The 13,734-nt window shown below is 51.3% G+C and overlaps 1 protein-coding gene across 1 annotated transcript in view; it reads right to left on the minus strand.

The window, feature by feature from the left end:
* LOC8035595 (platelet-derived growth factor subunit B) overlaps window positions 1–13,356 on the minus strand; it is a 28,952-nt gene extending 15,596 nt beyond the window's left edge. Inside the window, exons 1-4 of the mRNA XM_029987129.3 lie at window positions 12,426–13,356; window positions 11,244–11,585; window positions 10,819–10,914; window positions 9,538–9,624 (exon numbers count right to left, since the gene is read on the minus strand). Coding sequence (XP_029842989.2) covers window positions 9,538–9,624; window positions 10,819–10,914; window positions 11,244–11,430 — 370 coding nt within the window. The 5' untranslated portion in view covers window positions 11,431–11,585; window positions 12,426–13,356. The remainder of the gene's footprint in view (window positions 1–9,537; window positions 9,625–10,818; window positions 10,915–11,243; window positions 11,586–12,425) is intronic.
* Between the last annotated feature and the right edge of the window lie 378 nt (window positions 13,357–13,734).

Below are 13,734 nucleotides of genomic sequence, written 5' to 3' on the forward strand. Positions count from 1 at the left end.
TACCGCAATTTCAGGATCAGGCGAGCCAATAAATTCAGCCATCTTTCTTTAAGGCTTTTTGGGAATTCGGAAGGCGTTCGGCGTTCCTATAATCGCCGCACCAACAGCGTGCAGCACAAATACAAGCTCTGGCTGTTGCCGCCGTCTCCGCGCACTTAATTCATCGATGTCGTCGTCGAAGAAACACTTTTACGGGAGCCATGTTTACGCGCGCCGAAAAGCCGGAACCGGAAACGTTAAAAAAATGGGCGTAAGATGGCGCCTCGGTAACAAAGTGCGCCGTTAAGCTACGCTCCGAACCCGCGCGCTCGAGCGCAGATGTCCGGAGTCTGGAGCTCACTAACTTAACGCGCCCATTCTTTATCGCGGTAGCAACCGTCGATTTCTCTCTTGGACAACGGTGCTACTGTGCGATGTTGGAGTTTCGCGCGCACTGTGGGGTGCGAACAGGTTCGGTCCGTCCTCACTGGCGTCTGCTCGTCGTCTCCCTCGTGTGGATGCGCTTGGGAGACGGACGAACCGCGGATATGTCGTCACGTGATCAATCCGTCCGCGGATCAGTCCGTCGTGTGAATCGGCTATAACATGTATGGGCGCGCCTCGCCAGGAGGAGGGGTGGCGCTGTGTATGCGCGGCGAAACTTCCGCCGCGCAGCCCTATTGGCACTTCATCTAAAAAAGATTTTCCGGTAAAAATAAAAGAAGGAAAACAATGACACTGCACAGAGTCGGATACGCCTGTTTACTATACTAAAGCGCCGTTCACACATATGCAACCGAGTACGACCAACGTACGACCAACGGTACGACCGAGAGCAGGGGGGTAAAGGTGGGTGAGGAGGAGTGGCAAATCCCGTGCGCCGACATCCTGGGTCCCGAGCAACGTTACTAAAACACTCAGTTGGGAAACTCCCATAGAGACAGCTTTGAAAAAGTGGCCCCAATCTGTCTCCGAGCACCGAGCTAATGACGAACACAACGCCACCATTTCTCGCGCAGCGGCCACTCGAGAGAACTGCACGTGACTTCTATTCTGGCTTTAGAACAGATACATCGGTAGAGGCTACAGGGGTTTAAAGAAAAGTTTATTGACACTGTAAACTGCAAGACGTAAATCACACCGGTATACAATGGGAACATGTACGCTACAAAGATCCAGGGACGGAGGTAACGAAAAAACATAACTTAGCGAATCAAATATGGCCGCTGTTTACATCTCATCAGCACACACGAGGAGGGTTCTCTCCTTTACCTAAGAAATGTCAGTGTAAGCCAGGCGTAGCGTTCGGCTGGCTAACGTCATATCCCCCCCCCCCCCCCCCCCTTTCACCCCACCCCACGCCTCTCACACCTGTGCGAGAGGCGCGAAAAGCAAGTGGATGTGACCACCGACCAGCCGGACGTAGCGGCAAGACCACCGCCTGAGGAACTCTTCCTCGCCCAACCAAAAGAGCTCGGAGTCTAGGTGACGGAGCAGGGTACCCCGCAATCGAGAGAGGACTGGCCACATTGCACGAGATCGTCGTTGCTGGCCAACCGCCGCACAACGATTCTGCCAGAGGACCAGTTGGCCGACTGCCAACAGGAGCAGGGCGAAGCCCCCGCGGGGGCACCTACCGCCTGACACAAAGTTCCAGATGCCGATACCCCGGAAGCCATGGTGCACCAAACGCCAAAATGAGCGCGCAACGGGACAATCAAAGAAAACATGGGTGTTTGTTTCTACCTGTCCACAGTTGGGGCACTTAGGGTCGGGAACAATGCTCCAGCGGTGGAGTCGTTGTCTTGTTGGAAGGACACCCCAGCCCCGACGCCACTCAAAATCCTCCACAGGTCCGGGAAGGCGGCGAGAAACCAACCAGGTCCACGGAAAGGCGTTCGCCCGATCCCTCTGCTCACGGGTGATCCGGGTCACGCAGAGCTCTTCGACGACGCGAGCCGGTGGCACTTCGCGCACTTCGAGGTCTGGTAACGCCCGCCTCAACTCTTCTTGGCAAGCCACCACCGCTTGGTAAAACGGTGGCGTTGCTTCTGCGCTCGGGTAAAGGTTGCCCAACGCGCGAGGAACAAGCATTCGGCGCGAGGGCCCTAGAAAATAAAGAGCCAGGGACCGTGCCGGGTGATCCGTGTCATCTAACACCCCTAGAACAGTGCGGAGGGAGAGCAGGCGGCACACCGTGCTGACGCAGGGCATGCCCCTTCCGCCCAGTGACGTGGGAAGGCGGAGCACCGACCTTGTCACTAGCTCAGTGCCCCTGCTCCAGTAAAACCGGAAGAGACATGAGGTGATGCGGCTAGCGAATCGAGAAGGGGGAAGTGCGATGTGGGCAACATAGAAAAGTTGCCCACAAAAAACAGCTCTTACTAGGTAAGCTCTGTCGCGGAGGGAGAGCGTAAAGGTCCCTGCAACAGCCACCTGACGTTCAACGGCGGATGCTACAACCTCCCACGTGCGGGGTGCCACTCCACGAGAGTCAAAAAACACGCCGAGAACTCGGAGCTCGTTCACAATCTGGATATCCGCAGGTAGAGCGGGAGGGGAGCCTCCAAACTCCAAAGCCTGGCTCTTGGTAGTGTTTAAACAAGCCCCAGAGAGTGCGCCATACTCCAAGAACAGCTGTCCAGCAGCCTCAAAACTGTCAGAGTTGCGGACAAACAAACTGACGTCGTCTGCGTAGGCGCTAACCACGACTGAGTCCCGGCCGGGCAGCGGAAAGCCACAAATCCGGGAGCAGGATGCAAGACGTCGGAGAAGCGGATCAAGACTAAGAACGTAGAGTAAGGGAGACAACGGGCAGCCCTGTCGTACTCCCCTACTTACTGGAAAAGGCGGAAGAAGACACCCGTTGACTTGCAAATGGCCAGTCAGTCCGCTGTATAGGGACTGAAGTAAAGAAATGAAAGTCTCGGGGAAGCGAAAGGCTCTCAGGACCTCGAACAGATAACTATGCTCAACCCTATCAAACGCTTTCGCTTGATCGAGGGAAACACAGGCCCCCGACAGATGGGTAAAATTCGCGTACGAAAAGAGGTCTCGTGTGAGTGACAGGGACGAAAAAATGTTTCTCCCAGGCACCGAACACGTTTGAACTGGGCTCACCACATGGGGCATGACCGTACGGAGGCGCGAGACGAGTAGAGACGCTACTATCTTATAGTCTGCGTTTAACAAAGTGATAGGTCGCCAAGCCGCAGGATCCGATGAAGAGCCACCCTCCTTTGGGAGGAGGATGACGCGACCTCTTCTGAAGGATGGTGGAACTTCGCCTGTCTCCAGAAAGCCGTTCACAAGCTGGACTAGGGGATTCGCGAGGACATCCCAAAAAGTGACATAAAATTCGGCTGGTAAGCCGTCGGGGCCTGGGGCAGACCCGACTTTCATAGCACGGAGGACGTCAAAGAGTTCCTCGCGTGTTGTAGGACGGAACAGAGAGGAGCCGAGATCATCAGGGCAGGCCGGGAGATCTCCGCAAAAAAGGCGAACCCGCTCGGCGAAATTCGAGATGTTTACGGCGGGGTTCGAGCAAAATAGGGACGAAAAGAAATTTCGGAACACCGCGCCAATTTCACGGGGGTCCTCCGAAAGGCTACCGTCCGCGAGATGTACACTGGGAACGTACGAGTACCCGTCCCCACCGGCGCGTGTGGCACGGAGGCACCGGAGCACCTCCGGGTCTTCCACCGGCTGGTCACGCAGCCGCTGCGCCACAGCACTTCGAGAGGACATGCTCAACAGACGTTGATGGCGATCGCGAAGAACCGTGAGGTACTCAAACATCAAGGAGGTGCGCACACCACCACGCTGCACAATGCGAATGCGACGGACAACCTCATTGAGGGCCTCCGTCGTGCGGCGCCGAAGCGACTTCCCAGTTGCCGTCGCGAAAAACCGGCAGTCAGACTTCAGCGCGTCCCACTGGGCGGGGACAAGGCAACGGCCGTCAGTGACGCCCGAATCGATTGTCGTAAGCTAGAGATGGACGGTTCGTCCCGCAGTAGCGAGATATCTAGGCGCCATGTGTCGCCGCGTGGGTACAAAAAACCCGTCACATCAAAAACCGCTGAAACCGGGCGATGATCTGAAACATAGCCTGCAGCTGATGGAAAGGAAAGCACCTCGCAGCTGAGGAGACGCAATGCAAGATGTTTCTGGACATAGACGCGGTCCAGCCGGCTCGACGACGTGCCCCGCGACCACGTGGAGTCGTACGCAGCGCCGTGTAGTTCGACCCAGGCATCGCGCAGGTCGTGCAGCCCGAGAAGCCGAACCAGCTCCTGAGCGTCAGAGGTATTCCGCCCGCGACCAGGCCCGCGAACGTCTCGAGAGGAGTCTATTACACAGTTGAAGTCCCCGCAGAGGAAGAAAAAACCGTCCTCGGGCACATACTGCAGAAGGCTTCTAAAAAAATCCCTCGCCGGCGTGTGGCCGCCACGAACTGGAGCGTAAACGCTTATAGCCCGAAACTTGGCATGACCGATAAAAAAACTGTACACAAGGATGCGACCGTCCGGGTCGCACAGTGAAAAAGCACCTCGCAAAAACGAAGTGCGGAATATTAAAACGCCAACACCACGCGCGCAAGAAGGTGCGAGAGAAAAATAACAAGGAATCGAAAAACGGGCCTTAAATTCTGCCACATCCCGGGCAGAAAAAAAATTAGTTTCTTGCAAAAAAAGCAGATCGCAGTGATTAGACTGGGCAAAGTGTATCACCTCGCGCTGCTTGTTCGGATTCCGAAAACCCTGCACATTTAACGTCAGAATGTGTAGGCCCATGAAAAAAAAATAAAAGAAAAACATGGCGGACAGTCGATTAGAATTCCAGCGAATCCGCGTAGTCAAAATTGTCCGCGCCGAGCCGCTTCTTTTTAGCTGACGAGGCGGGAGACGCGTCCGAGCCGCCACTAGCAGGCGAGAAAACGCGTTTGGCATCGGAGCGGTCGTCCGGCATGTCGGCGTCGGGAGATGCCGACTCTGCGGACGACTCACGTGACGTCGTTGTCGTCGAAACCTCTGGCGTGGGTGGCGGATGTCCCTGGCCTGGGGTCACGTCGCCTTCCTCGGCGATGAAAAGGCGGTCGGAATCGTCGCTCAGATCTTCGGAATCAATGCTGTGAGATTCGAGGATGGCGGCCGCATTCGACGAAGCGTCTGAGGTTTGGCAGTCGGGTTTAGCGGCCACGTTCGATGGAACGCGCGAGGCTTGGCTGCTGGCCGCGTTCGATGAAACGCGCGACGCTTGGCTGCCGGGGTTGGCGTCCGCGTTCCACGGAATGTCCGAAGTTTGGCCGTCGGTAGGGGCGGCCGCGTTCGATGGAGCGCCCGAAGCTTGGCTGTCGGAAACTCCGGCGTTCGACAAAGCGTCGGAATCCGAGACAACAGGGGGAGGTGGTGGGGTCCGCGGGCGGATGGACGGGTCCGAGTCGTCACCGGAAAGCTGGGGGGCTGGGTCGGAGACGGTGTCGACAACTCGCTGCGAAGTGCGTGGACGGTCCTCCCTGGGTTGCTTGGCGGCGGCGGCATACGACTTTCGCTGGACGCAGTCCGTGGTCGCGTGGCCGTGGCCGCACCGCTGGCAAGGAGCCGTGCAACCTGCCGTCGCATGCCCAAAAACGCCACATCTGTCGCAACGTGGGGTCTTGCAGGCGGGTCCGATGTGGCCTTCCAGCCCGCACCGGCTGCAGACGCGTCGCAGACCACGGTAGTCCACCATCACCCGGTGTCCCTGGATGTGGACGAAGTTGGGGACCGGCTTCGACATCTCCATCTTGACCACCCGGGTGCCGGTCCTGACGTCCGGGCGGTCTCGAAACGTGACGTGGTTGATTGCCTTCACCTTGCCGTACTGTGCGAGGACTTGCACCAGTGCCTCCTCCGACACGTACGGGGGAAGGCGGTACACCGAGACAAACACAACGTGGGCTCCCACTGGCTCCAGGGGGACTTCCACGTTACCCAGCGACAAGAAACCTTGCGCTACAAGTCGTTGTGCGGCGGCCATGGTGCTGACCGCTGCCATGAACCTTGCTCCACCGTGGTGTTGCAGGTACGAAAGACCATCCCCGCCGGCGACGGCTTGAATGCTGTCCATGATGGCATCTACCGGAGTGTCCGCCGGAACATTAAAAGAGAAACACTGTGCCTTCGTAGGCGTCGACATGGCGGAGGCTTCGAACCCCGGGGACCACAAATAAATTGAGGTCCCTGGGCGCGTGCAAAACTAGAGACGCTTCGCACGAACGAGCGACCGCAACCCGACGACAAGCCAACCCCCGTCTCCCCGGCGGACGCGCCGCGTTCGACATCGGAAGTTAAAATGCACCTAGGTCTGGACGCGCTACCTGAAAGGCCCGCTGAGGCATGGTTGTATAAAAACAATATTAATTGTTCCGCAAAACCTTGCGAACTAAAGATGATAAAAACATCACGCGCCCATCATTTGGTACTAAACTCCAATAAATTTCATACAAAAAGAGTCTTTTCCGATTGTTTTTACGCAAAAACAGGCTTTCAAAAAGCTCGAGGTGACCATAGTACAGACAAACGAAAACGAGTGGCGCTGTTGTCGCATTTAGCTCGGTCTGGGTGGACGCCAGCGGCCCGGGTTTCGACGGCGAGTTTCCCAACTGAGTGTTTTAGTAACGTTGGTCCCGAGTGAACGATCGCAAAAGAGAGCGACAGAACACGAGAGAAAGAAAGCAACGTTGCCATGGTAAACACGAAGAGTGAAAACTCTCAGCAATATAAACAGTGATAATTTAACGTTGTAAACTAAATTCTGAGCTATTCTAACGCTTATAAAAAGCAATAAAGTCATTGCGCGGCATTAACTTCCCTTCTGTCGAAATCTCGGAAATCTGGTAGTTGCGCAGTTTCGTATTCCTCAACCGCGCCCAGCCGCGCCCCACTGGCGAAGCCGGGTATATGGTTTAGTTTAGCGTTAACGCGAGGCCGTACATCTGCGCGCTATGCAAAAAGAAAGCTTCGAAAGGAACGCGAATATCTTTCCACCGGTAAGTTCGTGGATTGTTGAAGTTCACGAAACTGCTCTGATGATGTAACCGTGTTTGGGACCCCGAGGGTCTGCCTGCATGATCCGCCGCTTGCGGCAGCCAGAATGTATGGGAAAATGGCGGACCTTTTCCTCTAGAGTTAGTATGTATGATCTCTATGACCGAGAGAGACCAGACCGGTTTTTAAGCCTCTCGTGACGAAGTTAGGACCGGATGCGCCGCTGCGGAGCTGGTCCCAAAGGCTCGTTCGCACACTTGTAACCGAGTACAACTGAGAGAGACAAGACCAGTTTTTAAGCTTCTTGCGACGTCAGCACACTCGGTCTTAAAGCTCCGTTCACATATATGCGACTGAGAGAGACAAGACCGGTTTTTAAGCCTTTTGCGACTTCTTAGGACCGGATGCACTGCAGTGGAGCTGGTCCTAAGAAATCGCAAGAGGCTTAAAAACCGGTCTCGTCTCTCTCGGTCTTACTGGGTCGCAAGAGTGTGAACGAGCCTCAACTTCTTAAATGTTTCTAGAATGAGGGAACACACTGACATTGTGGCGCCATCTATGCGGTGACCCTAGAACTGCATTTCACAAAAGTGAAGGTTTTGCGGGATTTCCGAGGTCAAATGTGCGTAATAACCATAGAAAGGCTCGTTTATAACATTGACAAAAGTATTTCGAGCCAAAAAAATAAGGATAATGCGCGAGAAATAAAAACAAAATATGCCGGACCGCCGAGTTTACACTGCTTCCCAATAGATGGCGCCAGTGTGTTCTCTGGTTTAAGAAGTTTTAAGGAACCCAGGTTTAAGAGGTCGCAAGAGTGTGAACGGGCCTTTAAGGCCCGTTCACACTCTTGCGACTGCTTGCGACCTCTTAAACCTGGGTTCCTTAAAACTTCTTAAACCAGAGAAGTTCTCTGGTTTAAGTTTTAAGGAACCCAGGTTTAAGAGGTCGCAAGAGTGTGAACGGGCCTTTAAGGCCCGTTCACACTCTTGCGACTGCTTGCGACCTCTTAAACCTGGGTTCCTTAAAACTTCTTAAACCAGAGAACACACTGGCGCCATCTATTGGGAAGCAGTGTAAACTCGGCGGTCCGGCATATTTTTTTTTTTATTTCTCGCGCAATATCCTTTCTTTTTCTTTCTATGTGTATTACGCACATTTGACCTCGGAAATCCCGCAAAACCTTCGCTTTTGTGAAATGCAGTTCTAGGGTCACCGCATAGATGGCGCCACAATGTCAGTGTGTTCCCTCATTCTAGAAACATTTAAGAAGTTGTAAGAGATCTCGTCTCTCTCAGTCGTACTCGGTCGCAAGAGTGTGAATGGGCCTTTATTCACACACTTGCGACTCCTTAGAACCAAGTGACTAAAACCGTGCAGTACAGTCAAAGCTACAGGGGATAGAGCGTATGCCGACCTGTTCAAGATGCGGGAAAGGAGGAATGAGAGAGAAGGACTGAGATCCCCCGTCCCTCCTTTCCCTCCTCTTAAACAGGTCGGGATACGCTCTTTTCCCTGTAGCTTTGGCTGTACTGTACGGTTTTAGTGAGACGGAAAGTTAAAACCTCTTACGACAAGCGAAGAGCCGTATATCTCTGGACGAGAGAACACGCTGGCGAACTACATTTCACTAGAGCGAAGCTTTGGAGGTATTTGGGAGGTCAAATGTACGTACTACTTATGGCAAATGGTAGTTTATAAAGTCTGTTAAATGTTTTTCGAGCCAAAAAAAAAAAAAAAAAAAGATGCGCGAAAAAGAAAAAAAAATATACGTGACGGCCAAGAGTTTTACGGCTACCCAATAGGTGGCACCAGTGAGTTCTCGCGTCCTGCTCTCGTCGTAAGAGTTTTGAAGACGTTTCAAGGCACAAAGTCTTAAAATGCCACTAAAAGGAAAATAAAAATTGCTTTTAACAGTTTGACTGGGACACGCGTGTCAAAAATAAATTTTACGCGAAAAAAAAAAAGAAAAAAAGAAATAGAGCAATAATGACGGCGAGGGATTTATTTGAAATTCAACAAGCGAAGTCCATGACGCCACGGGTCATCCCGGAATGACCGTCTCGGTCGCGAAGACTTCCCGAAATGCCGAGAAAGAAAACAATTGCAAAGGGAGTGACTGCCGACTAAATCGCGTCTCGCGCCGTCAATATTGCTCTTAATTTTTTTTTTCGCGTGAGGTGTATTTTTTGTCACGCATGTCCCAACCAGACTGTTATTTATTTTTTTAAGGGCTTTTTTAAGAAGCCGCACGCATTGAAGAAACGGGCTTTCTCAACACCCCCTAGATAACAAAGCCATACTGCTGACAGAGATGTCGTCATCAGCGAAGGCCAACGCTGATCACCGATTGGACACGACGATTGCGTCAACGTTCGGCTCAAACTTGACTGGAAGCCGAGCGAATGACGGAGCACTGGTTTCCAATCTGTGTCCAGCGTTGGCCTTTGCCGGTGACGCAAAAATGTCAGCACTACGGCCTTGACTTCTAGGCGGCGTTGGCTTTCTGCAAAAAGTCGCGACTCACTTCGGCGTGCTGGCGCGTCGGACTGCATCATGCCGTCGAGCGCAGACGACTTTTCCTTGGATGCAGCGGCCTTGGCGTGGTCCATGGCTAGAAATGAACGCGGAAGATTCATCGTTACCGAAATATCGTGACCAGAAGGTGCTGCCAATCATACCGTTATCCCAGACCTTTCTGTTATCTCGCTTGCTTATCATTCCAACGATCGCGTTCTGTGCGCTGCCGTCCTCCTCTCCTTGTGGAAGGCGTTCGGAGCATGAGGATGTAGCTCCCTCTTGCGGAATATTAGAGGCCGCGCATGGGATTCAGAGCCCAGTGGCTCGGCATTTTTCTCCTGGGTGATAGGCGCTGAACGTGTTTTCACATGACGTCAATCCGCCATTTTGTTGTTAGTTTGCTAAAAAAAAAGATTAATTTGAAGAATTACATCGCAAGCTGTTGAGATTTCAGCCTTGTAATACTTGTAAGCTTCAATGCTCTACGCATATGAGGGGTCATGAAAGTCCTTGGAATGCTGGTCTTCAGCACACGCCAGACAGCTCAGAGCAGCAAAATGGTGGAAGAAATAACGTCAGTAAAAATACCCACCGCTCCGCCAGCGCATCAATCAATAGGGAATTGTAGTAGACCGTTCCCGCAGCCCGCTAAGCACCCGGATAGCGCTCCGTAATCCGCCACAAGACCTTGAACTATGCAGAGAAGGCTGGCGGCGCGCATGCGCAGGTGCGGCATTTTCTTCGGGGCTACCGTAGCGGAGGAGAAAAACGATCTACTACAACTCCCTAATATGAAAACACGAGTCGAATCTGATTCCAGCGCCACAAATATTTACGCATTTCAATTCTTGTATTTTTACTTTTCATTGTGTCAGAGAACTGTGCGCTCATCTTTACTCTCAAAACTTCTGCATGTTCGCTGTAGAAAAACGGCGTCATATACGGTTCTTTCCCGCCTGCAGACAAGCGCGATCAGCCATCGTTCCGTTCCCGTACTCAGCTCACGTTACGTCTTTTTTTTGTGTGTGCGTGTGCGTGTGTGTGTGCGTGTGCGTGTGTGCGTGTGTGCGCGTGTGTGTGCGTGCGTGCGCGTGTGCGTATGTGCGTGTGTATGCGCGCGCGCGTTTGTCTGTCTCTGTGTGTGTGTGTGTGTGTGTATGTGTGTGTGTATGTGTGTGTGTGCGTGTGCGTGCGTGTGCGTGTCATTGTTGCTTGGATTCAGGTACATGTGCGGCAGACACGGTGGCGATAAGCGCTCGCTTTACAATGGAGCAACTCTTTTGCTTACCGGAGGTCGTGCCATGAGAGTTGACAGCCATCTTCATGAACCGCGCCGCGGCGAGGTCCTCTTCCTGGTAGGAACGGATCTGCCATAGGAGGTAACCTGCGTGCGCGGTCGAAAAAGTTCACTTGAAGGCATCGCACAGTACAAATGTCGACATATTAAAGACCCGCATGAGCTACTTGTAAATATCGTAGTAAGATATATGCCACTTGTGAGAAAGCCCCAATGTGTTACAATTTTTGTCTTTTTTTATGCGAGTGAATTAAGATTTTTTTTTTTGTTTTTTTTTTTCGGAAGATTCCAAGAATATCCTTTTTTTACGAAAATGAAAGTGGGTCTGCATCGCCCCCATCGGTATTAACGCAGACGAATACAATCGACGGGCTTACAGTGTACTGGAAGAAAGCGGTATACGAATATGTATTCACCGTGTGTGCTGATGCTTCGCCAGGACGCGCTCGATCCTCCAGAGCAGATTCTCAGCACGTCGTGGAGGTCCTGCGCTTCGTTCAGCTGACGCACAATCTGCACGGGAATCTGAAGATCCGTCCCAAGTTGTGTCAGATCTAGCACTGTTGGTCCCTCCGAATCCTCGAGTCTCCATAGTCCGATCATCGGCTTCTGCGCGCTGCCATATCTTTGTCCACTGGGCTGTGGAAGACGTTCGGAGCATGCGCAGGATCCTCTTCTGTTCAATCATCAGATATGTTGCAAATGCGACCACGGTCCAACGTATACCGACTCGGCGTTTTTCGCCTGGGTGACAAGCGCTGGAATGGTGCGCACATCTGGCCATTTTCTTACGAATGTGCCGATCCGATCCTGTCTTCCAGAACCATTGCATTATACAGTGGTAATCACATTTGTCCATATACATGGTACCACGGGAGGCTGCTATCAGGCTCTTCACAAACATCAATAAAGCCCGTGGGTCTATCAACAGTCACCATCGAAAAAATAAAAAAAATAAAAACGATTGCAATGCAGGGTTTTAAAAAAATAATTGGCATGGAAAGCGTGCTGGTAAGGGTAATATAAATAGTTGGGAAGAACACAGGGAAGTTGTCTTGTCCGTCCTTGTGTTTGATGTTCTTTCCGTTATTTATATATATATATTCAAAATTATTCACCAAGTCTTGTCAAGCCAGCGTATTATGTGTCGGCAGCCCTCATGGAGAGGGCTGTTCCATGTTTCCTCCACGTTGCTAGGTTAGTTGCCGCGAATGACACCCTCTTTGGAGAAACCCGCGCTATGGACAAGTGTTATTGCCACCGTATACATGGCAGAAACCGCGAGGTCTGACATTTGGATTAGACATTAACACGTGCTTCCGCAATAGTTTAATAAGCGCTACCGCAGCTTATTGTTATACAGTTTCACGGCTATTAAATAACTGCGTTCAGAAAACCACCGCTCGCAGGGCAACAAGGAGCCACGTGATATTAATTACTCAGACTTTACTTAAATTTAACAAAATAATTTTTTTCTTTTTTCTTTTTTACCAGTTTTGTTTGGGGTATGCCTGCCAAAGTTTAGAAGAACTCGGGAATCGTACTCGTACTAAAAGCTGAATCGGCGGGGAAAAGAATAAAAAGAATAACACACCTACCCGTTTCTTGAAGAGGTGAGAATCACCCATCACCCAGCAGGAGTCACTATCAGGTCGGTACTTGGCGTCGGCCATCACCAAAAGTCCGGACAACGCGGACAGAAGCAGCGACGTGTTTCCCATGTTGTGTTCTGAGCAAGGGTTTTCTTTATGCCTGTTCCTTCTGTTTCTCGCTTTTTTTTTTTCTTGACGCAAGCAGACGACAGTTTGTCTTCCGCGGGGACCAGACGACACAGAGCGGCGCGCCAAGAGACGCGTCAGCTTTAACACACACACACACACAAAGCTACAAAAAGTACAAACAGCATAAAAAAACAAAAAGCAAGGTAGCACGCTGGAGGTCCCCCTTGCGTCTGGCGACAGGAATGAGCTGCAAAAACCTTCCCCAAAATACATTTTTCCAGTCCCCTTCCCGAACGTTTCAAGTGTCGAATGCAGGCAGGCAAGCTAGCAACGACTTCTGGTGGTCGTCTGTTAAAATGAATGCTGGGTGCATTCATTTTTGCATTCAGCATTCACAAAACGAATTATTTTATTTATTTATTTATTTATCAGTACTAATAATCCTAATTTGAGGATTTTTGTAGGGTGGTACAAAACACAGATGCCTAACCATATAGTACAGAGAAAACAGAGTTATACAGAGGGTAACAAATATATGAAACAAACGGAGTGGATGAGACATGGTATTTTCTTATCATGAGCGCTTCGGCATCATTGATGGACTGTGTTAGCATGTCGGAGCAAACAAACTGTTCTATTCCTGGACTGCTAGCGGAAAAAATGAAAATTTAAAGCAATCATTTTTTGGTTGGAACTTCCTGAATAATTTTCCGTGGTTTGAACGGGTTTCTCTTCCATTGTGGGGAATAAGGTAGTTGGATTTTTCTATTTTAGTCAAGTTATTGGCTATTTGGTAAATTAGCTTCAATCTCGTTTTTTAATGGCTGCACGCCGAGCAATCTACACAGCTCAGATGGCGAATCACGCGCGTTGAACTTATTGGTAATTAGCCTTATACAGCGAGCCTCTGCACTTTTTCTAATTTTTGTATATTAGTTTTTGTGAAGGGGAACCGAACAGGGCTGGCATATTCAAGCACAGGCCGAATAAGTGTCGTGTAGGCCAGGAGTTTGGTATCGAGGGAAGCGTATTTTAGTTGCCTTCTTATGTACCACAATTTCGTTAGCGCTTTTCCGGTCACTGCGTCTATATGTGCATGCCCCAGTCCAGATCGCTTGTGAACGAGACTCCCAGGTACTTGAACTCGCGCACGTTTTGTATAATGTTTCCGTTGATCTTTTAAGAA

This window comes from Ixodes scapularis, unplaced genomic scaffold (genome assembly GCF_016920785.2).
Source record: "Ixodes scapularis isolate PalLabHiFi unplaced genomic scaffold, ASM1692078v2 PGA_scaffold13__105_contigs__length_92229423, whole genome shotgun sequence".
Lineage (NCBI taxonomy): Eukaryota > Metazoa > Arthropoda > Arachnida > Ixodida > Ixodidae > Ixodes > Ixodes scapularis.